We start from the raw sequence: 24,919 nt of genomic DNA, 5'->3' as shown, positions 1-24,919 counted from the left end.
TTATTTAGTCCAAAGAAAAATGTTTTTATTTTATTTTAAATGTCTCATATTATATTAATCCACACCTTGTTATAAGATTTGAATTAACAGGTATGAGTGGCACGAAGGCCATTAGCAAAATTTTAATACCACATGAGTATTGACACTAAAACATCACACCATTATGCCACCACTTTGAGATATAAGCTATGCTCCTTTTTAAAATACATATTTTGTATTTTTGAATTTTGTTTAAAAAAAACTCTAAATGAAATCTTTTATTTAAAATAATTATTTAGTAAAAACAATGATAAAATGAGGCATTCAAAGACTCAAACTTGGGTCATGTACATTAAAAATCAAACATTTTACCACTAGGGGTGTACAATTGACTACCCAAAACTGAACCGATCGACCGTAACCGACCGAACCGACGTCGGTCGACTGGTTTTGGCCCCCGTCGATCGATTGTCGGTTTTTTAGATTCCAAAATTTTCGGTCGGTCGGTCGGCGGGCATTAAACCCCTATAATCGACCGAACTGACCAACATATACATAAAAAAACCATTTTTTATATATTTATTTATCTAATATTATAATTTATATATATTTTATAAAATATTCAGTTTTACAGCTTTTAATTTGGTTTTCATTTTCATTTTCCCTCCCTTTTTTTCTCTGCCTCCCTCTCCTTCTCGAATCTCGGCTTCTCCTCTCTATTTTCCCTCTCCTTTTCCTCTTGAAACAAGTCGCCTCTGCCGCCCTCATTCCCGCCGGCCGCCGCTCAACCTTCATCACAGACAACACATCGACAGCCCTCAACTCATCGTCAACGCCTTTCCCACTCAACCCTCCCCTCGTCGCCGACGCTCTCTCCCTCAGTACCCTCGCTTTCCGGCGCAATCCAACCCCTCCGGCTACCGGCGGTTCGGCACGGCGGCATCCATCACTCAAACTGGAATTGGAATCCGAGTAAGTTTTGATTTGATTTAGTTTTTTCTTTTCAACTTTGAACAGCCGTCGGCCAAAGTCTGACCAAGCTCCAATATACAAACTTTGTTTCGGTTGGCGCTTGCGTTTGATTTAAGCAATCGGCGCTTCCATTTTTAAGCGATTGAATGTGATTTTTTTTCAACTTCGAACAGCCAGATTGCTATTTGGAAGTCCCAAATTTATGAAATGGATTGTTCATAGAATGATTTTTGTTTCAGTTGTTCTATCTGTTTCGTTCACGAATATACAAACTTTGGAATATACAACTTCTACCTGTTGTGTCGTGTGTAGAGAAAGAGAGATAGATTAACTTTATTTATTTTTAACAAAACTTTTATATATTTGTAGGGTTAATATGAATTCTACAGAACATGGAATGACGATCGGAGAGAAAAAAAGTTGATACTATCAACTTAGATCCAATAGAAGATTGTTCTTCAAGTCCAAAAAAAAAGGAAAAGTGGAAGAATATCAAGAGCATTGTTTGGGATCATTTTGAGAAGTTGAAAGGTGATTCTTCTAATCCTCAAGCTAAATGCAAATATTGTGGAAATATGTATGCTTGTCATCCTAAACGTAATGGCACAGGATCTTTGAAATTTCACATAGAAAATTGCAAAAAGTATCCTTACGAAAAGAAGAGAGATCCAACCCAACAATTATTAACTTTCAAAAATAAAGAAGTTGGTGGGGGTGTAGAATCTGATTCAAAACTTGTATGTGACTCATTTGATTTGGAGAGTTGTAGAAAAGCTTTAGCTGAGACGATTATTATGGATGAGCTGCCTTTTAGATTTGTGGAGGGTAAAGGTTTTCGAAGATTTATCAATAAATCAATAGGTTTGCTTGAGCCAAGGTTTATTATTCCATCCCGAGTAATTGTGGCCAGGGATGTTCTGAAGATATATCTTAGTGAGAAACAACATTTGAAAGACATGTTTAAGGCACAAAAATATAATGTTTCTCTCACTACTCATTGTTGGACTTTTGGACAAAATATAAGCTATATGGTATTGACTGCTCATTTTATTGATTCTGATTGGATTTTGTATAAGAGAATTCTTAGTTTTAGTCCAATTAGGAATCATAGACGAGATACCATTGGTAAGACTGTTGAGAAAAATTTGAAGGAATGGGGGATCGAAAGAGTTATGACTTTGACGGTTGATAATGCAAGTTCGAATGATACTGCCGTTTCGTATCTTATCAAGAGGTTTAGTGAAGGGTTGTTATTTCAGGGTGAATATATGCATGTTAGATGTTGTGCGCACATATTAAATCTTATTGTGTGTGATGTTTTGAAGGAGCATAATGTTTGCATTACTCAAATTCGCAATGCTGTTAGATTTGTGAAGTTGTCTCCTGCACGTGCTTTGAAATTTAGAAAGTGTGCTGAAATTGCTAAGATATCTTGTAAGAGTATTGTTTGTCTCGACGTTTCTACTAGATGGAATTCTACGTATATGATGCTTGATGCAGCTATGAAGTTTGAAAAAGCTTTTGAAAGGTTATAGGATGAATAGTCTGCTTATGTAGTTGATTTACATCCTAGCAAGGAGGATTGGGCGAATGCTAGGATGTTAGTTAAGTTTTTGAAAGTCTTTTATGAGGTCACTCTGAAAATTTCTGGATCTGTGTATACTACATCGAATCTGATTTATCATGAGATTAGCACAATTCAAAATTACATACATTTGAATTCTCTGAAGAGTGGAAATTCAATTCTTTGTAATATGGCTAAGAGCATGCAAGCTAAGTTTGAAAAATATTGGGGAAACAGTGAAAAGACTAATGTTTTGTTGTATATTGCAATTGTGTTGGATCCACATTATAAGTTGAAATTCTTGTCGTATTGTTTCAACAAGTTAGGACCAGAAATGGCTAAATCCATGACAGATAACGTGGAGTATGTTTTGAGGCATTTCTTGTCAAATATAGTCTGTCTTATGGTAGTAGTGGAAGTGGCAGTACATCAATTGTTGCTTCACGTACCTATATTACTAGTACAAACTTGGATTCAAAGTTTGATGAGGGCTATGATTTTGGGTCTGATTTTTCAACTAAAGAGACTACAACTTTTAATAACGACTCAGAGATTGACGTGTATTTGTTAGAATCTCTTGCTAAGAATGATAGTAAGTTTGACATACTTAAATGGTGGAAGCGGAATGGTTGTCAATTTGAGATTCTTGGCAAAATTAGTAGAGATATTTTAGCAATTCCAGTCTCGACTGTAGCATCTGAGTCTGCCTTCAGTACTGAAGGACGTGTAATTGACTTTTCACATTGTTTATTGGCTCCAAAAACAGTTGAAGCTCTCATATGTTGTCAAAATTGGCTAAATTCTAAGCCAATAGATGTTGATATTCATAAATACGTAGAGGAGGATTCAATGCTTGAAGAAGGTATTTATTCTACTCTTTTCATTTTTCTAAATGTTTTCTCTATTCAATTTTAACGTTGCTGTCTATTTTCTATTTCAATATAATTTTACAGGATTCAGGGCCATTATGGACGAGGAGAAAACCATTGAAGACGTTGAAGATCTTTCAACTATTTCGATGTAATAGTGTGTGCTTGTGGAGGACTAAGACTTTGCTGTGTTAGACTATAATTGTTTGTACTTGATCTTTGGACTCCTTAAATTTGGACTTTAACTTTAGACTATTTTCATTTTTTAAATTTGAAGTTTGAAGTTTTACTATTATTGTACTTTTAACTTTGGACTCTTTTTAATTTAGATATGGACTTCAACTTTTATGGACTATTTTCATTTTCTATGGATTTTGAAATCGGATTACATTAGAACTATTTATTCGATTCTCATTATATTATTTATTGAAGCTAGTTTCGAAATTGGACTATGAAATATGGATTAGGATTATTATGAATTTTCAATATGAATGGGCTTAAAATAAGAATGGGCTTAAAATAAGAATGGGCTGAATATGGATTTACAATAGGAATTGGCTAAAATAACAGAAAATATAATAAAAAAAAAAGTAAGGAAAATATAATAAAAAAAATCGGTGTGGCAAAAACCGACCAACCGAACCGACACTTTGGTTGGTCGGTTACATGTGCAACGGTCGGTCGGTCGGTTTCCATTTCTAGAAACCGACCGTTGGTCGGTCGGCGTCGATTTTTGTCCAATAACCGACCCGACCGACCGATGTACAGCCCTACTTACCACTATGCCAACATCTTAAGATGTAAACATTATATTCTTTTACCCAAACAATAGTTTTAATTTATTTTTTTAAACCAAAAATAATTATGAATTTTCTTAAATTAAAACAAAAAAAATAACTTTTTTTATTTATTTCGAAATTAACAAGATTATTTTAAAAAAACTTTTATTTAAAAATAAAGTGAAATTTACTTTAACAAAACTTGTTTGCTAAAAAAATTGATTTTTTTTGTTAAGATTCTTTTTAAAACCATAACCACCAAATCATTAAAAGAAAATTAAAAAAAATGAGATTTTATTATTTTTTTTGTTTTTATCTCCTCCTTTTTTAAAATCCTGTAACAGATGAAGACTCTTTTTAATTAAAAGATAAAACACAGTTGACAAAAAAAAAATAAACCTTGTTAAAAAATTTAAATAAAAACTAACTTTTGAAGTTTGAATTAAAATTTAAAAGAATCCAAATTTTTTTTAAAACAAGATTTATTTTATAAAACTCTTATTTTTTCAACGTATTTTAACCAAAATTTTAAAGTAAAATCTTTTATTAAAATAAAATTAAGTTTAATATTTATTTCATTAAAAAAAACTCTTCTTTATTAGAAAAAGAAAAATCTTTTTATTTTAAAACAAATTTTAAAATATCAAAATCCTTATTTTATTTTCAAAAACTTATTTAAACTTAATTTAGAAGATTTTATTTATCTTAAAAAAAATTTCTTACTAAAAGCATTTTCTTTTTAAAAAAAGTAAAAAAAAAATTCTTAAAAAAACATTTTTTTTAAAAAAAAAATCTTTTGATAGAAACAAAAGAATCTGTTTCAAATTGAAAAGCATGATTTCCAAAGCCTTTCCCTTATTTAAAAAAAAATTCTTTCAACGTATTTGACACTCACTTAAAACGCACTAGTGGGAACGAAATCGTCGGAGTGCCATCGGGCTTGGAAGAAGTTGTGAAGAAGGTTGTAGCTGCTGTCGTTCGCGCCGTTCCCTTGCGTCGTCAGAGGTTGTGGGTGTGAAGGAGAAAAGTGGTGATGGTGGGATAAGAGAGATGGAGAGAAGAAGATAGGTGATGAGTTTCTAGCTCTCTGCACTGTGTCCTTCTTTGTGTTGTGTGCCCTTTAAATACACAAAAAAAAAATAACACTAACAATGAGATGGTTAGAGGAGAGAGGGGAAGGAAAGGTTGGAGAAAATTACACATTACATGGTTTGACAATAAAAAAATCAAAGAGGAAAAAGAGTTAAAAATCAAAGGTTTTCTTAAAATAAAATCTTTATTTAATTAAAACAAATTTTTTTTTTAAATAAAATTATTTACTTAAAAACAAATCATTTTTATTTTAATAATAAAACAAAATCTAAACAAACCATTTTTAATTTTCTTATTAATTAAATTAAACATTTAAATAAATCTAACATTTTAATTTTAGTTAATTTAAACTTTATATTAAAACTAATCATAAAGTAAACCTATGTTATTCTTTAATTAAAATAAAATTCAATAAAGTAAAATACAATAATATAAATTAAAATTAAAAATAAGTCGGACCAAATACGGTGTCTACAAAACTCAACAAAAGAATATCCTTGGTCTTCTAAAGAAGTTGGGATTTGATAACCTGATCAAGTCTGCACCCATGCCAGCAGTCCATGGTAAATATTTATCTGTCCATGATGGTCAACATATGGACAATCTAACACTATACAAGAGTGTCATTGGAGGTTTACAATAATTGACACATACTCGACTTAACATTTCATTCATTGTCAATCGTTTAAGTTAATTTATGCAGCATCAGACAACCATTCATTAGCAAGCAATTAAACGTGTACTTAGATATCTCAAAGGTATATTGAACTATGGGCTTCATATAGTTCCCTCCAAAAGCCTACTATTACAGCATACTCGGATGCAGATTGGGCGTGTTGCCCAGATGATAGAAAATCTACTAGAGCTTATTGCATCTACCTAGGCGATTCACTAGTATCTTGGTCCTCTAAGAAACAGCATGTAATTGCCCGATCTAGTATGGAGTTTGAGTATCATTCTCTTGCTCATGCATCAGCTGAAGTCTCTTGGTCATGTTCACTGCTAAATGAAATTTGTCAGCTCCCAATCTCAATTCCGATCATTTGGTGTGATAATATGAGTGCAATTTCCTTGGCTTCCAATCCAGTGTTTCATGCACAACAAAGCACATCGAATTAGATGTACATTTCATTCGCGATAAGATCATGAAGAAGGAAATTGAGATTCGGCACGTACCCTCTGAGGATCAAATTGCCGATGCACTCACGAAAGCAGTCAGTACTCCAATCTTCTTCCACCTACGCAGCAAACTTGAAGCTGATCCCTCACCCACTCGTTTGAGGGGCAATATTGAGGTTGCAGAATAAATGCCTAAATGGATGGCATATTTGCTGCTGTAAATCCTCCAAAATTAGGTGTACTCCATCCAAATGCAAGCTGTATATTTTTTCATTAATTGCTTTTATTGTTTCCTTTCCTAATGGAAATTTACAGTATCCTATAAATACCAAAATCTTGCTCAATTACAAGTAGCAAAAACAATATTCCTAAATCTCTTCTTATTGTTATTTTCTTCATTTCGTGATGAGAGATGGTGAGTTTGTGGGTAAGGGTTTGGTGGAAAAGAAAATTGATGGGAGATTGATTGCGATTAGTTAGAGCTGCATGCTTATGGCCCTACCCTGTTTGGAAATCGCCGAAGACGATTCTTTGTTAGCAGAAGGGAGGAAAAATATGTTTAATTATTATTTTTTTAAAAAAATTACAGTTGTTATCTATTTAACAGTAGGTTGACTAAAATGAACCATTTTAAAAAGTACAGGGACTAAAATGAACTTTTTTAAAGTATAAGGACCAAAATGAACTTAAGCTCAAAGTACTGGGACTAAAAGAGTATTTTAACCTAGAATTTAAGTAATATTTTATATCAATATTATTCTTCCGATAGAAAAAAAGATATAAATTTGTTTTAGTTGATTTAAATATATTTTAATTAGTTATACTATTTGTTAATATCAACTAAATTGCTAAAACACAGTTCAATTCTAAATACCATAACAATAATATTTTATATTAATATTTGTCATTGTAATAAAAATTATATTAATATATTTTTGTTGATAAAATTTTATATTAATTCATCAATATTTATTCATATCAAATAAATTGTTAAAATTAAAAAAGTTACTATAAAATAAAATTGTGTGATGAAATAAATTAAAATATGACATTTTTTTAGTACAACAAAATTAAAGTGGGAGAAGATAAGTACCAATTACCGCTGAGTTGACATTAAAGCATGACCTCAATCCTTAATGTCTTCTATATTGTTTAATTTTACAAGTATCAAAAGTCCTTAATTAAGTCACTGGACAACAAAATTTGTTAATAAAAATTTGATTTGTCGTTAATTTACTATTTTATTAGTGTATATATTTGGAAATTTGATTAGGTATGCCACTTGGACATATCAATTGAAAAGAAATGCAATTTGTTGATTGGTTAGTTGAATTTTGCTAATGTGCAAATTAGATTTCATTTATCAACTAATACTAAGTCATATATGTTCATTGAATCCAAATATTTTAACAAAACAACAATTTAAAAAGGAACAGTTACAAATATGACCAAAATATTTAATAAAATAAGTAAAATAGTAATGACATTTAGTTTTTTTAAATATAGCATTTTTTTCAACAAAAAACGGAGGTCTAGTTTAAAAATTACAACTTTTAACTCTGCAATATATTTGATATACATCTGTAATATATCTGCAATATATCTAACTACTGAAATATGCCTCTGATATACTAATGATATAATAATGATATACAATTAATTTACTTATGATATAACTATGATATCAACTGAACTTCTAACATGGCTTACCACTGATATACATATGATAACCATTAATTTACCACACCGATACAACATTTATATATCTGTGATATGTGCTTTATATGTCTCTAATTTACCATTGATATACAAATGATATAGCCCTGATATAACTTCTTATAATTATATGATTTACCACTAATATTACACTTATATATATTTGATATATACTTAATATGCTTCTAATTTACCATTGATATACCTCTTATATAACCATGATATTTACTAATATAACAATGATACATGTGTGTTGATATAATACTATTATATCTACTATTTTTTTATATGAAAACAATGGTGCAAAAAAATAATTGAAATATAAAGATTGTATAAAAGATTTATGTGGATCATGTACGTCCAAAAAAAAAAAAAAACAAGTTAACAATATCATATACTTTATAAATTTAAACGACTCATATTCCTTATATTTAGTATCTAATTAATTAATATTGAATAAATGGTAGTGATATAGTAATCAACATTTTTAATAATATTAGTATGTTAATCAACAAATTGCAAGGGTAAACTAGAATCCATAATAGCTGATATATCACTAAAAATTAAACATTTGATATACCTTATACTTAGTATATCAGTTGCAAATATATTTAGTATATCATAAATTAGAGGTATCAATTATATATATTAGAGGTATAATACATACATCTGATAATGTGTATCATGGGTACATCTGATAATGTATATAATGGGTACATCTGATGTTTATCGAAAATATATCAGCGGTACATTAGATGTATATCAGATATAGATTTGATATATATCATATACAGATATAAATTGGAGATATATCAGATACACATATATATTGGATATATATCAGGTATCATAAGGGTAAAATCGAAATAATAAAAAATTCGAAAATAAAATTTCAAATATTTTGCTATATTTGAAATTTTGAAAAGCTGGTGACATTTTTTGAAATACATAAATTATTTTTGCTACCCATCACAATTACCCAATTAAAAAATACATCAATTTTTTATAATTAAACTTTTAACTAAGTGTCAATGAAAAAACCTAAATGAAAATTTTTAATACAATAAAGATAAAATTGAGAGTTATAAAATATAAAGAATAAAATGGAGAATTACCTACCAACCAGAGTATATATAGCTCAACTGGTTACCAAAATGTCGTGAATTCGAATCTACACCCCAGAAGTTGTACTAAAATTTTTTTGAGAATTACATAGGGAAATAGATATCATTCAATATAATTAGCCTCATTTTCTAACATTGATACATGCAATCCAGGTTAATAACGAATTATATGTCATTTATCTTAAAATTTGCTCAATCTTTCTGTAGATTCAAACTGAAACTTCGTGAGAAGGTTATATTAATAATTAATTCATTGACCACTAGAGTTAGACCCAATTTGAGTAAATATAATTTCAAGCCACGAACATATAGAAGTTTCAATTATCCCAAATTTGGTGTAGTTTCCAATAATTTGGATCCATGAGAGAGGGAGAGAGAAGGGGCCAAATAGAAGAGGTTAAGACTCAAGAGAGAGAGAGAGGAGAGGGCATGCAGAAGAGAAGAAAAAGTAATGAAGCAATCTGCATCGTATTCGGTGCAAAGGAGAGTGGCTCACAAAAAACATAACACCATCTCTCTGCTCTGCTCACCATAACTAATCCCATTTCTCAAATCCTATCATCAATTCAATTGAATGTCTGTCCCTTTAATTTGGATTGCATGCACATCCAATAGACTACCATTATAATTCCAAAACAAATATTCTTTTTTAGCGTAAAATACTATTTTGGTCACTCTCCTACTTTTTTGTTTAGGTTCCTCTATTTTGAATTTTGATTCATTTTTAGCCCCTGCATTTTCTAAATATTCATTCTGGTCCTTGTATTTTTGAAAAGTGACCATTTTGGTCTTTAATTTCAAATTTAAAATAAAAATTGTATGCGTAATAAAAGCTCTTTTATATAAAGTCGTTGTTACATTTTAAGAGATATATTAAGTGTAGTGTGGTATTGAAAGCATGATAGAAAAATAAAATTAAAATAATAAAATTAAAGGACCAAAATGTCATTTTTTTAAGTAGAGTACCAAAATGTATACATTTACTAAAGTGAACAAACAGATAAAAATATAAACATTTTGAAAGGACAAAAACTAAAAAGAACATAAACCAAAATTACAGGAATTTAAGTTTCTTTATAAAATTAAAAATGGTAACCAATGTCACGAGAAAACTAACTTCAACTTATTTTTTCTTTTGTGCCAACATGAGATCAGGTTACCGTTTAATTAACACATATCTCTTATCAAAAGATTATGACTTCCAATCTTCAACTTCACTTGTACTAAAAAATTGTGTTTTTTTCTTTTTATTTATTTATTTTCTAGTAAATGGCAAAAACCACCCTTCAACTATGATAGTTGTTACAATTTGACCCATAAACTTTCAATGGTAAAAATTAAGCCCTCAAACTTTTAAAAATGAAAAAATTATACCCATAAATCTTTAATAATTAAAATTAAACCCTTAAATTTTATAAAATGAAAAGATTGACCCCTCAACTTTTAATGGGTAAAAATTGAACTCTCAGATTAAAAAGAATATTGAATCTATTTTAAAATTCACCTTCAAATTAAACAACCTCCACCGGGAGGCTTCTCTTCTACCTTAAAAGGAAGATTTTTACGGTGGGAGGTTTAAGGGTTGCAGAGGTCCCATGGCGGTATCTCGCCCTTGTCGTCGTTCAGCTCCAAAGTTTTCCGATCGTAGATTCTCTGCAACATGCTTGGCCATCGACGGTGCGCCTCACCAGTCAGAATCAACATTAGAAATCGAACAAACATTGATTAGACTATTAGAGTAATTAATTAATTTTCCTTATCAAAATGGAGTAAAATAAGGTTGCCCACACCCTGGCGATTGGGGAAGACGATGGAGTCATATGGGTTGGAACGAAAATTTCCCCAATTTGGCCACTCGTTGAAGCAGTTCAATGTGAATTGTTGCTTTTAGCTTCTTATTTGTTTATTTCTCAGACAAATTGTATTAATTTTCCTTCATCTTCTTCCAGATTTTGTTTGCTGGGTTTAATGGAAGGTATTTTGAGGGTGTAATTTTTAGAATTTGAAGTTTATTGGTACCATTGATAAGTTTAAGGGTTTAATTTTAACTGTTAAAAGTTTAGGGGTCTAATTTTTTTCATTTATAATAGTTTAAGGGTTTGAGTTTTACAAATAAAAATTTATGGGTGAAATTGTTACAACTAACGTAGTTCAAGTTCAAGGGTGGTTTGTGCAATTTGTGCAATTTGCCCTTTATTTTTTTTTTTTTCTGTTTAAGATTGAATATTCTTAATCAAGGCATGCAAATGCAGACGCCGCCAATGGTTTTTTCTCCACAAAATCTAAAAATTGGTTAAAACTTTTCAACTTCATCTTCTCTCTCCATAGATATGAAATGAATCTCTATTTTGGGTTACACTTCAATTCCCAAAGCGTAGGCCTTACCTACACCTTACAAACAGGCTGTCTGTTTTTCCTTTTCCCTTTTCCCTTTCTCCTTCAATGGCGTAACCCTCTTCGTCCACACTTGCCCTTCGGTCCTCTGTCATTCCCGAGAGCCACTGCGAGGGCACTCTCGTCTTTTCACCTCAAAACCCTTCCCCTTCCTCCCATCATGTTTTCAGAGATTTCGCATCGCCAAAAACGAGACACGCATGTCCATAAAACCGCACCCCATTGGTCCATTTTCATTTTTCTTTTTTCTTTAATTTTCGGGTCTGCAGAATGAGAGGCAATTATTTTCCATGCAGATCAAAATTTGAAGCCCCGGCCCTTATTATTACCTCAAACTAAAACCCTAATTGTTGATTTTGGTTGCCATGGAAGTGGACGGGGGGGTCAGATCGGAGGTGGGCGGCGCTCCGGCGAGCTCGCGGTGGAATCCGACGAAGGAGCAGATTGGGATTTTGGAGAACTTATACAAGCAAGGAGTGAGGACGCCCAGTGCCGACCAAATACATGAAATCACCAATAGCCTCAAAGCTTACGGCCATATTGAAGGCAAGAATGTGTTCTATTGGTTTCAGAATCACAAGGCCAGGCAGAGGCAGAAGCAGAAGCAGCAGAGTTTGGCCCTTTTTAGCCACTTTCTTCACTTCAATTCCAACCCATATTCTTCCCCAAACGGTTCGTTCCTTTACTTTCTCATTTAAATTTATCCATAATCCACGGTCTGTCGTCAAAGTACACATGGGGTTATTTGGTACATTTTTGTCTTCACTAAGATTTCACCCATAAAAACTCCACGAGTATACACCGAATTTATATATAATATGTAGTAAAATATTAATTTGTTCAAGATAAGATTTATGTGACCATTAAAAAAAAGTAATGATCACAAAAATTTGCTAAATGTTTGAATCCTTGTTGTCACTGTTTTTCTGTGAGAAACAAAATACTGTGAAAAACAAGACATTATGAAACATGGTATTATGGTAAGAGATTTTATGTTTTTTTTTTTGGTTATAATTTGAAAGAAAAAAAATACAAATGTAGTCGCTTTAATGCACTAAACTATACTTTTTTTTTCCAATTTAGCTATCAAAATCAATCCAACCATGATTTCTTTTTAGATAATATAGAATTAGTGTTCTTTAACCACTCGTATAAATCAAACAATGAAATTTCTTTTAAGAACAAGTATGTCAGATGGTAGAATTTAGATTTTTTTTTAATTATTTTCTTAAACCAAATTGGATGTCTTTAAATTGATAACAACTTTTGTTGGGCATTTGGTGCATAATTTCCAAGCTCACAAGTGAAGAGGGATGATTAGTTTAAATCTTTAATTAAGTCTCTGGACTTGACATTAAGTAGATTTGTGATGAAATTATTAAGATCCATTTTTATTTTTCTTTTGTTCTTCTACTCTCATGAGCTTCTCTTTTATGATATCAGTGGGTTGCAGCCCATACTACGTACATCAAAACGACGTCGGATTGTATCCACCGTACCATAACAATTCCAAGGCGCTTCAAAGCAGTGGCATTGCGAGGAGAAGATCAAAGAGCGAGAGAAGAAACAGTAATGGTGAAATTGAGGTCTCCGCCATTAACCTTAACATTCAGACTGAAACTCTGTCTCTCTTTCCGACGCATCCGACCGGAGATTTACAAGTCGGACCACTGCCACCGACGTCTTCCGAAACCTCTGCCGACCATTCTTCGGCCGGTGTTAGCTCTTCTGGCCGTGGGACGTACTTTGATTTTTTTCTCTAGGAAAACTTTGTTAGAAAAGGGAGGGATTTTCTTGTCTTTATAGAGCAAACTTGCATTTTGTGATATTCTTTTTTCATTTCTGTGATGAAGGAATTATTCAATCAATCCACGGTTTCTGAGTTTAGGGTATTGAAATTAAGTTTCCATTTCTCCATTTACACAAGGTTTGAATGTTGGAATAGGAAAAGTTAGTTAATAGGTTTAAATATTATTGTAGTTTGGGTTTTACTTCATTTTGATCCACATCCATTTTGATCCTTTTAGTTTCAAATTTTGTTCAATTTAATCACTGTGCACTGTGCTCTCACAAGGCCTATTTTGATCCTTTAAAATAAAATATAGATTTTGGTTCTTTCATTTTATCTTTATCTAATCTCTCTAAGGAAATTTAGCTACAAATTTATATCAACAATTTTCACTGTATATAAAGTTTTAGGTGAATCTCACTTGAAGTAAGTAGTTGTTACAGTTGTACTTGTAAATTATAAATTAAAAATTAGAATCTTAAATTTCAATGGTAAAAAATTAAACCTTCCAACTTTTATAAGTGAGAAAATTAAACATTCGATCGTAAAAATTACACCCTCACATTTAAAAGGAATGAATCTTTTGATGTCGCTGCGAGAGAATAGAGATACCCAGAAAATTTCAGAGATTTTCCATTGAAATAACTTGCCGAATAATGGAGATGCCATGGGCGGCACCGGCTATCGCATGACTGAGTTCAATTTTGGACATCAAATATGCCACTGTTTCATTCAAGCACTAATCATCAAATTCCACTTTCTAATGGAAAAAATTTGACTATGTTAAAGTTTGGGAGAATCTACCCCCTTAATATCATTAAATATTTGATAACTCATTATTTTAAAATTAAATATTTGACTATTATCTTGTTTAATGGTTGACTTTTGACATTTTTGTGCTTGATTTGTAGCGTTTTGTTTGTGTAACTAATTGGTTGATTAAGATCTTTTTTTCCAATAATAAAGTCAGACCCAAAAGACCAAAATTGCTAAAAATATAGATTAATTTGAGCAAATAAAAAACTTGAACATTTGATTTCTACTTAATGATACAATCACACTCGGAAATGGGAGGTCACAAAGGAATGAAAGTTGAGACAGAGAGGAGAGAGGGATTAATTCAAGGGCAATTGCAATAATGTCAAAACAATTAAGTAAAATAGCACATTTAGCATCCATGTTTAACTTTTCCAAATATGGCAATTTTTGTAGAGATTAATACACAAATAGCCTATTTTATGATTCAAATTACACTATGAGCTCAACTTTTTAACAATTTACAGTATTGTCGAAAGATTGATCCATTATGGGTGAAATCCATTAGAAAAATTACTCATAGGTCATCACTAATATATGTTAGATAAGGATAAAAAATAAAATCAAATATGGAATAAATTTAAAATTTGGGCGGTTTCCTAATTTTTGTTTTGAAATCCCTGAAATCATGCAGCTATGTTTCATGAAATCCATTTTTATTTTGAAATCCCTAAATACCTACAATCTCTAATTTGAAAACCTAAAATCATTAGGGAGTTGATTAGATTTTGGATATATGGCACAATACTTCAAGATATATATTATATAACGTAATATTTGGGTATATACCACCAAAAGTTATATATTATATAACTTAATTAATATTTGAGTATATACAACTAAAAGCTATATATTATATAACCTTTTCAAATAGTATATGTTTATTGTACTATAAATTATGGTATAACAATATATTATATAATGGTAGTTGGAATATATTCTATAACATAATAGTATATAATAATAAAAAGTATATATTATATAACTATTTAGATAAGTATATGTTTATCATACCATTGCAGAAAAAAAAGAGTCGAAAAAGAAAAATTCGGTGAGAGAGGAATTTTTAAATTTTGATTATACAAAGAAGAATTTGGTATTAATTGTGATAGGAGAAAAATATAGGACTTTTTAGGTTGGGTCAACAGAAAAAGATTTGGAATCCAAATATCGAAAAAGTTTGATGAAAATCAAATCTAATTATTTAAATAAAAAAATATTTAATAAAATAAAACAATAATAATTTAGGGTAATCATGGGATTATTGAAAATTTGAAATCTAAGAATCCAAATATGTAAAAATTTGAAAACTTAAGCTATCTATGAAATATAGTTTCTAAAATGACTCATTAAAGATATTTTCTCATTTAAAAAAAACGAAGGCGGAAATTATTAAAGGACAAATTTACCCTAGAAGCCCAAAACATTAATAGTACTGATATATATATGATATATACTAGATATATCTCTACCACTGATATAACTATGATATCTACTGATATAACTTCTTATATGATTATATGATTCACCATTTATTGATTTACCACTCGATATAGCACTAATATACATCATATATATACTTGATATACCTCTGATGTACCACTAATATATAACTGATGTACCACTAATATGTAACTGATATACCACTGAAATACAACTGATATACCATTGATATAATTATGATATCTACTGATATAACTTCTTAGACTATATGATTTAGCATTTATTGATTTACTACTTATATAGCACTGATATGTATCAGATATATACTTGATATACCTCTGATTTACTACTAATGTACCACTAATATATAATTGATGTACCACTAATATGTAACTGATATGCCACTGATATACAATTGATATACCACTAATATAATTATGATATGTACTGATATAATTTCTTATATAATTATATGATTTACTATTTATTAATTTACTATTGATATAGCATTGATATATACTTGATATACCTTTAATATACCACTAATTTACTATTGATATAACTTGTGATATGATCATATAATTTACCATTGAATGATTTACCATTGATATAAGATTGATATATGTCTTATGTATACTTTATATACCTCTGATTTACTACTGATATATCTCTGATATAAATATGATATATGTTGTTGATATATACTTTTGATATGATTGATGTACAATTGATTTACTATTGATTTATTATTGATATATCACTGATATATCAATAATTTCAAATATATTGCCTCTAATATGTGTTTTGATATACTGCTAATATATCCACTAATTTTTTGAATGATATGACAATGAGCCTTTTTATATGTATAGCGTTTTGAATTTAATTCAATTTTTGCCAATTTGTTGATAATTTGTTGATAAGGAAGCGCGTGAACGCTTGTGCTTCGATTTTATTTTAGAAATTCAATAAAGAAAAGACATAAGCAATGCAAAGAATGAGAAGTAGAGAAACCTACATTTGAAGGTCGTTCTTCAATGAGCACACCAACACCACCAAAAAGTCTTTCCTACTATTCTCTTGGCAATGACCGATTTATAGGAACTGTCTTTTGAAAGTGAGAGAATTTGGATTTCAAGGAAGCTTTTAGAGAAGATGTTCAACCCCACCAAAATGCAACTCTTTGCATTTTATAGAGAGGCAGAAGAGTTGGGAGGAAGTAACCTCCCCACCCACCATCTTCCCACTCCCTTGCAGAATGGGAGGAAGTGTGTTGTTAATTAAATTAATTTAATGAATTAATAATAATTAAATATATCATATATTTAATTAAATCTTTATTTGAATCATATTCAAATATATCTCTCTCTCATAACCTATAGTTTTAATGTGAATCTCATTCACATTAATTTTAATCTATAATTTTAATATGAATCCAATTCATATTAATTCGTATTTGAATCTTATTCAAATATAACTCTCATAATATATAGTTTAGTTATGAATGTCACTCGTAGTTAACTTTATATTATAATGTATCTATATACATTATATTAATTGTATCTTATACAATTAACCTACATTCCCTTAAATAAGTTGAATCCCTCAAATTATTTCACAAGACTTGATCCTTGTTTTACCCGTTGTGAGCTAGCGGGGGAACCTAATGGACGTACAAATTAGAAGCTCCAACAATATAAGATTAAATTATTAAACTCATTAACCAAAATAACCAACATTCGTTAATTGTGAGTCACTCCACTAAAGACCCACAGCTGCACTCTTCGCACTGTAGAATATTTTGCGTCCATGGATATTGACCATTAACAGTAAGTCAATCCTTCACGAATGTTTGTAACTTCAATTGGATCAAATTACCGTTTTACCCCTGAGTTACCTCTTTTCTCCTTAAGTACCACTGATCCTCTAATGAACAATCTATTTATGGTCTAACCATTAAACAGACGTCCTTCTTGAGCCAGTGAGAGAGTGGGGCCCCTTATTCAAGTCTCGAAGTCAGCAATTAAGAGAACACTCATCTACTTACCCTAAGGTTGGGAATGAGTGAATTCAATCTTGTGTAGTTATGTTCACAGCTCCCCACTTGGTCCCCAAAATGGCAGGAATATTGAATCGGTGACCCGAGTCACTCTCGCCCATACAAATCAAAGGACGATCCCTTATAGGCAAGAGTTCATGACTCACTTAGGATTGAGATTGAGTTACTTGGTCTTCCTATGAAATAATAATCTATTAGTTAACGGTGTTACAACTAAAGATTAATTATTTCGCGGTCTGGTCTTATACAAACTCATTGCATAGGATACCCCTACTCGCATGTCTCCACATGAACGATTTGGATTAAGTTGTTTGTAACTCTTACAAAGTGGGCTGTATCCATAGTGTTACCAGGATAAGGTACCAACCTTACCCATATACTATAGACCCTTTAGGTTATTACTGGAACATTATCCACTTATATATCGAATATACTGTATGTTAAATATATACCATGTATATTAATTATATACTATTCCAGTTACATGACATAACCTCGGATGTTAGTTTATTGGATTTGGGTTAATGCAATCTTAAAAGAAACTTGAATAACAGCTTCATTGAATAAATATTTGTTCTGCATTTATGATAAGACTTGATTTAATGCTAAAAAGTGTAGGTTTGCTTGCTTAAGTAACTTATATTTGGGATGAAAAATGTATGTTCATGCATATAATTTAGGAAAAATGTGCATAATTTGTGATTAGGGACTTTGGAATTCAGTTATAAGTAAATGAAGGCTAATTTGTGTAAATATGCTTATGTTGTAAGGAAAAATGAAGATTTATGATCACAATGCGTCAGACACATTGCAAGGCCAGAATTTCTAGCTTACTAGAGGAATGAGCCAGCCAAGTTGCTTTGAAAGTTCCAGCTTCGCAATGCGCCAGCCACATTCGATGCATAGATTGTCAAAACGGGAATAACCACTTTTGACCAAGTAATTGATCCAAGATTTGGTTTTACTCCTAATATCTCTACAACAAGTGGTTGCCAACTTCCCTTGAATTTCTCAAATCCTTGTTACTTTCATGGCCTATAAAAGGAGCCTCCAAGCATTACTTCTATACATCTCATTTTTCATGCTTTTCTTTTCCTTTCTACTCTAGTTTTGTAGTTTTTATTTAAGTTTTGTTTTCAATTATTTTTCTACAATTACTCTTGTTATTTTATTGCAATTCAATTTGTTCCATTTTGTGCTTTCTTTCCAATTCTAATTAAAATGATATCTTTTGTTATCTTCTCTTATGTTTTAATTTCTTTCAATTCCATGAGTAGGTAAATTGTTCTTCAACCCTCCTACGAATGCTTAGTTCTTATCACTATAAATTACATCTATCAGTGAGCACGACGTATTACGCTCTCTTTGCTTATCTTGATTGATACAATTTATCTAGTTGATTTTTCTTGTTGGCCACTTGTTTAAATCACAACAGTTGAATTTAATTCTGAAAAGGTTAGAGTCAACGGAGTTCATCAAGATAAAACGGGAAGTTACTTAGAAATAAGAACTAAAATAAGATCCTAGACATAGGCTCTCTTACCCGTTAAACGTAAGTTGGAACTTGATTTATTTAGGATTCTAGAGTTTCATAGACATATGTAAACACTAGCCTAAACTTCTAAAAAAACCAAAAGCGGTATGGAATAGGAGTTGAACCAGTTTGCATAAATTGAGCGTAATTACGGGCACATTTGGTAGGTGTAATTCATCATTTTAGAACTAAACAGAAGTAGGGGGTTGGCCTTTTAATTTCCGTGTTTCTAATTTGTGTTCCCAACAATTCCACCAATTCTTATTCCCAAACTCGATTGCTCATTCAAGCAGTTTACAAAATCAATTTTAAAAGAAAACTAGTCCCTGTGGAGACGAACTTGGAATATTTCCAGATTATTACTTGTGACAGTGTGCACTTGCACTTATCCTCTAGCTATTAAGCAGAAGCGCAACAATTTACAAACCACGAGTTTAGGGCATAAAACCTAACAACTAACTCTCATATGGTTGACCCTACCCAAGCTCGATTTGTGATGATTTCTCAGAGACTGAGTAATTCTACATGGTCTTGTCTCCCAAACGCTAGAGACACAGCTACGTGCTCTAACTCGATCTAAGTAGTCCCTGATGCTTCCTTCCTCGATCGAACCCAACGACCTCTAAAGGAAGGTTTCCCCTCTGATGACTTGGCACTCCCACCCAAGTCTGTTGCCACTCTAGAGAGATTGCGCTTACCTTCAGCACCTACTGTAGTCTTCTCCCTCGATGCACTCCTTCGCTTACGCGACTTCATTAGCTCGTCAAATTGTCTAACAATTGAGGCTCGAAACTGACAACCTGTCGAACAACTCACTGTGCTATTCCCCTTTCCCTTTTCTTTACTTCTCAGTTGTTGTACTTGAACTGATGGCATAATTTCTTCTTCTATCTTGGTTATCATTACTGCCGGTTTTTTAAAGTCTCACCCTGAACCATTTGCAACCCTATGCATCATTTGTCTCTCAAATCCCCTGGCATCCTTAAATTTAGACACATAAATTGAGGCTTCCTTATGGCCCACTGCTGCTACCTCGGATCCCCTCAAAAGTTTCCAGCTATCCTATGCAAACTCACTCTTGTAACCATCGTCATCCAGTTTTCCAGCAGATAACAAATTCATTCTAAAACCTGGAACATACTTGACAACTCGCAACACCAACTATTTTCCCTCATCGGTCACCAAACAGACATCCCTAATTCCTCTAACCTTGAAGATACTCACATTCCCCATCCTTACCTCGTCGTGCTGACTAGTAAAAATATGTGAACCGCTTTCTGTTTGAAGATATATGTGTCGATGTTGCAGTGTCCACAATCCACTCTAATGGTCGATCTACTGAGTCGCTCTCAACACATGCCAGAAACTATTCTACTCTTTCTGCCACATTAGCAGAATCACCCTTCTGTTGATCCTCTGTAAGCTTCCTACAAAACTGCTTAATGCGTCCCTTCTTGTGGCAGTAAAAACATTCCACATCTCCACTATTACTTCCACTCCTCTGGTTGCAATACTGTTGCTTTCCCTTATAACTCATCTTCCCTTTGTGCACGTTCTGAGCTACCAATGTTAATTCTAAACTATTCTCTCCCCCCCCCCCCCCGAAGTGGATGCAGAATTCTTCCCTTTTTTGTGAACCTTCTCAGCAATTGCAGCGTCACAGATATCTAAAAATTTCAAACTCTTAACTCCCGACAAATTTGGCCCTGTCCTTTTCATCGTCTCCCAACTGTCAGGCAAAGAGGATAGCAGTTTTATAGCCTTCACCTCCTCTGAAGAAGTTATCTCCATAGACTCTAACTTGGTTCATCAGATCAGTGACCTCATTTATGTAGGAGTTCACTGAGGTACTCTCTTCCATGTGGATGTTGAAATATCTCGTAATGAGAATCACCTTGTTGTTGGCAGAAAGTTTTTCATACATGTCAATCAAAGCCTTCATCAGTCCCATTGCTGTTTTCTGGCTCGCCACGAGACTCACCACATTCATCGTCGAACATAGACTGATGATTGCTACTGCTTGTTCATCCATCTCTTTCCACTCTTTATCTGACATTCCAGTGGCCAGTTGTTCTTTCAGGGTTTTATGAATATTCTTGTATGTAGGAAGATCTGTAATTTGCATCTTCCAAAACCCAAAATTCTTCCCATCAAATCTCAACACCCCTTCGAAGTAGTGATGTGACTTCTAACTAGATCCCATGATATTGCAACCTACAGCTCTGATACCACTTGTTGGGAGATTAGATGCTCCAAAACAATTTCCCATTCCATAGTTATATCCAATAAATCACAATCACACATTACAAATAAGAGATTAAAGGAAAGTAATAAACGACACAAGAATTTATACTAGTTCACCCCAACAGTTTATGAGCTACGTCCAGTCTTCTGTTCATATGCGGGTCCACTAAATAATTGAGATTGGATACAAAAAACTCAAATATCTCCCTAGAACCATCTAGAGGTCCGAACAAAAGCCCTATAGCTTCTAAGTATTATGACACATTATACTGAATGAGAAACTCACAAGAATCAAGATCTAATTACTCTGAATATGTCGTATGCCTCAATACTTTTGCCAATATCTTAAGCCTCTGCCTCGAAACTGCCACAAAATTGCTCTGAGATCGGCTCAAAACGACTATAATTTCGACTGGATAAACCCTAAAACCCGACTCGTCCCTAGGTCGTTTCGATGTCAATTTGGCTTCACCAATCCTAACATTAACACCCATAGAGTGGGAGTCATTGTTATGGGTAAAATTATCCTACCAAGCTCACGTGAATTGGAAAGCAACATGAGTTGAACCACTAAGTCAGACCACTCAAGCTAGATCACTCAATCAAACTAGACTCAAGCATATCTACTCAAACCGACCCAATAAGACTCCCTCTGTTAACAAGAGGGGAGACATAGTAAGCAAGGTATGCTCACACACCTCGTACTCTTGCGATTGTCAATAAAACTTTTTGCTAACTTAGCTCACAGAGTGTATTGAACTTAGCAGAATTCTTGTGTGTGCAAGTGCTCGTTGGAGGCTGGATCTAGATTCCCACACAACGATTCGAATTCCCACCCTACGAGTTGAATTAAAAATATACACACATATATCCTATAAATGTAGCCGTCGATAATTTTGCAAAGGCCATGTGAGGTGCCCTCCATCGCCCTCACAGCAACTCAACCCTATCCATAATCCAAGAGGAACGCCTTAATCACGCTCGCCCGTAGCCCCCACAAAACACCAAACAAATAAAACCACTCAATTTAAATAATCTTCCTCTTAGACTTTGGGCGATAAATTTCACACAGACGAACCATTTCTTTGGTCCCCCAAGTGTTGGACGACTCACTCTTCCCCATTCATTTCAAAATTTTAAACTCCTCTGCTCTGCTCTGCTCTGTGGGTTTTTGGTGGGGATGCAAAAATTGAAGGTCACAACCACAACAACATGGATTCTTTCAGTGGATTGTATATTGGATTGGGCTCAGTTTTGGGGCTCCTCTTTCTGGGCATAGCCGCAGAGCTCTACTACCTCCTCTGCTGGAAGAAGAAGAGAATCAATTCCACAGAGCTGGAAGACCACCACGAATTCAAAGACAAATCCCACGAAACCAAGCAGGAATTGGACGTTGAAGATGCAGAAGATGAAGATGAAGGGGATTTGGAGGTGATGGGGCTGTACAATCTGGGAGGGCAGCCCAGATTTCTGTTCACAATCAACGAGGAAACCAAGGAGGATTTGGAATCGGAGGATGGGAGATCCAGAAATCGAAGCCTTGGTGACATAATCATGGCGATCGAAACTCCATTCTTCACTCCAATGGCTTCCCCGCCGTCTCTCCATGGGTTCGGATTCAATCCCCTCTTCGAATCGTCGCCCCCTCCCAAGTTCAAGTTTCTGAGAGACGCAGAGGAGAAGCTGTACAGAAGGCTCATGGAAGAGGCCCACAGAAAGCCCACATTCCATTGCTCCACCTCTTCTCAGGTGCTTCCTCTGGTTTCTTCTCCTCCTCAATTTCCCACTAGTAACCTCTCTTGATGATTTCATTCATCTGTTTCTTCAATTATTTGTACATATTATAGTTATAGCTGTAGGTTTTGGATGGATCTGTTCCTTGTTTCCTCAGGCGTTGCTACCATTTATAAATCCTTCTTTTCAATTTTGGGGAAGAGATTCATGAACAAATTAGAGTCAATAGGTTTGTTAATTACCTGGTTGCAAGGTGTACTGACAAAGCCCGGATCCATGAGAACAATTATCTATAAATTCTTTTATATGTAATCTTTCTATTTTGTTTCCATTTAACCCCTACTCGTTTTATATTTGAGTCCTGAATTTTTAATAATAGTTTTTGAAGTATGATTAAGTTTTTGAATTTTTAGTGAGAATTTAAATGTATTTATGACAAAAGAAAAAAAATTTGGAAAATAAGCATAATTTTGTAAAACAAAAAACAAAAAACCAAAATCCTTGTAAAATGGAGTCTAAACTTTTAATTTTGTGTTTAAATTCTTGAACTTTAAAAATATCTAAGAGGTCTCTGTAACCACTCTAAATTCAAAGTTACGACCTTCCAAATGTTTAATTTACTTATATTGTTATTTAAAATTCTTTTAGGATTTAAAAAGGTTTTATGAACCTCTTTTAAAAGTGAACTACAAATGGGTAAAAAGAATTATTTTCTAAAAGTAAAATAATTATGAAAGATTTTTCTCGACTCAACAATTCAACAATGTAACATGTTTTCTGTATGAAAAACAGAATTTGGGTAAAAAATCTGAAAACAAAATTTGACATTTTCAAGGAGCAGTTGGAAATTTGACATTTTGAAGGGGCAGGTCATGTCATGACTTCATTTTGAAATATTAAAGGGGGCAAAAAGAAAAAGTTTTAAAGGAAAAAAAAAGTGTCCATTGATCACTTACCCAAACAACAAGAAATGTCATTGTTATTATCACGCGATGCGGCCGCCGAAAGTTTGTTGCCCCTCCAACCATTATTTACCCCTTTTTTCTTCTTCCCTCACCAACAATTCTTTTTCTTTTTTTTTTTGGATGAAAGTATTTTTATTTATCTCCTAGAATTTTAAAACCTTCGTTTCGGTTCATTTGTTTTTAATTTTTGTTTCGGTTCATTTGTTTTTAATTTTTGTTCATTTTAATCAATGTATTTTTAAAACGTCTATTTTGATCCCTATACTTTTAAAAAGTTATCATTTGGTCCTTTCATTTTCATTTTTTTTCTAATTTCTTTCCAGCATAATTTTAGCATGATACTTTGTTAACTAAATTTCTTGAATGTAAATATATGTATTCAAAAGTTTGAATTTGGGATAAAATTCGTGTTTAAATTTTGTAATTATGAACCAAATTAGTCACTTATTGAACTAAAATGAACAAAATTTAAAAGTATAAAATGACTCAAATTAACTAAGGTAAAAAATAGGGAGGTCAAAATAGTATTTAAATCCAAATTTATAACTAAATTATAGATTTCATATTTAAATCTTTCAGATAATATTGAAAGTTCATGGTCTATTATAATCATTTAAAAAACATCCTTTCTAAGTTCAAAGATTTATTAGAAATTTGTTAGAGTACACCAAATAAATAGAAACTTCATGGACCAAATTATAATTTAACCTATTTTTTTCTTTAAAAA

The 24,919-nt window shown here is 32.4% G+C and overlaps 2 protein-coding genes across 2 annotated transcripts; both read left to right on the top strand.

The window, feature by feature from the left end:
* Nucleotides 1–11,973: 11,973 nt before the first annotated feature.
* WOX2 (WUSCHEL related homeobox 2) lies at nt 11,974–13,371 on the top strand. Its single transcript, XM_022303212.1, has 2 exons — nt 11,974–12,280; nt 13,052–13,371. The coding sequence occupies exons 1-2, from the start codon at nt 11,974–11,976 to the stop codon at nt 13,369–13,371; spliced, it is 627 nt and encodes a 208-aa protein (XP_022158904.1).
* A 9,161-nt stretch (nt 13,372–22,532) lies between these two features.
* LOC111025368 (uncharacterized) lies at nt 22,533–23,539 on the top strand. Its single transcript, XM_022303216.2, has one exon. It carries the CDS (start codon nt 22,706–22,708, stop codon nt 23,294–23,296), a length of 591 nt encoding a protein of 196 aa, XP_022158908.1. The 5' UTR covers nt 22,533–22,705; the 3' UTR covers nt 23,297–23,539.
* Nucleotides 23,540–24,919: the final 1,380 nt, after the last annotated feature.

The sequence above is a fragment of the Momordica charantia genome (assembly GCF_013281855.1).
Source record: "Momordica charantia cultivar OHB3-1 chromosome 3 unlocalized genomic scaffold, Mcharantia_2.0 BLBB01000003.1, whole genome shotgun sequence".
NCBI lineage: Eukaryota > Viridiplantae > Streptophyta > Magnoliopsida > Cucurbitales > Cucurbitaceae > Momordica > Momordica charantia.
The sequence above is the reverse complement of the archived record's forward strand: the minus strand, read 5'-3'. Positions and strand labels throughout refer to the sequence as shown.

What these genes read in the sequence shown, in the direction of transcription:
- WOX2 (XM_022303212.1), top strand. Translation starts at nt 11,974, where the DNA reads ATGGAAGTGGACGGGGGGGTCAGATCGGAGGTGGGCGGCGCTCCGGCG. An exon ending in CCCATATTCTTCCCCAAACG is followed by an intron (nt 12,281 to 13,051) that starts GTTCGTTCCTTT and finishes TTATGATATCAG; the next exon opens with TGGGTTGCAGCCCATACTAC.
- LOC111025368 (XM_022303216.2), top strand. Translation starts at nt 22,706, where the DNA reads ATGGATTCTTTCAGTGGATTGTATATTGGATTGGGCTCAGTTTTGGGG.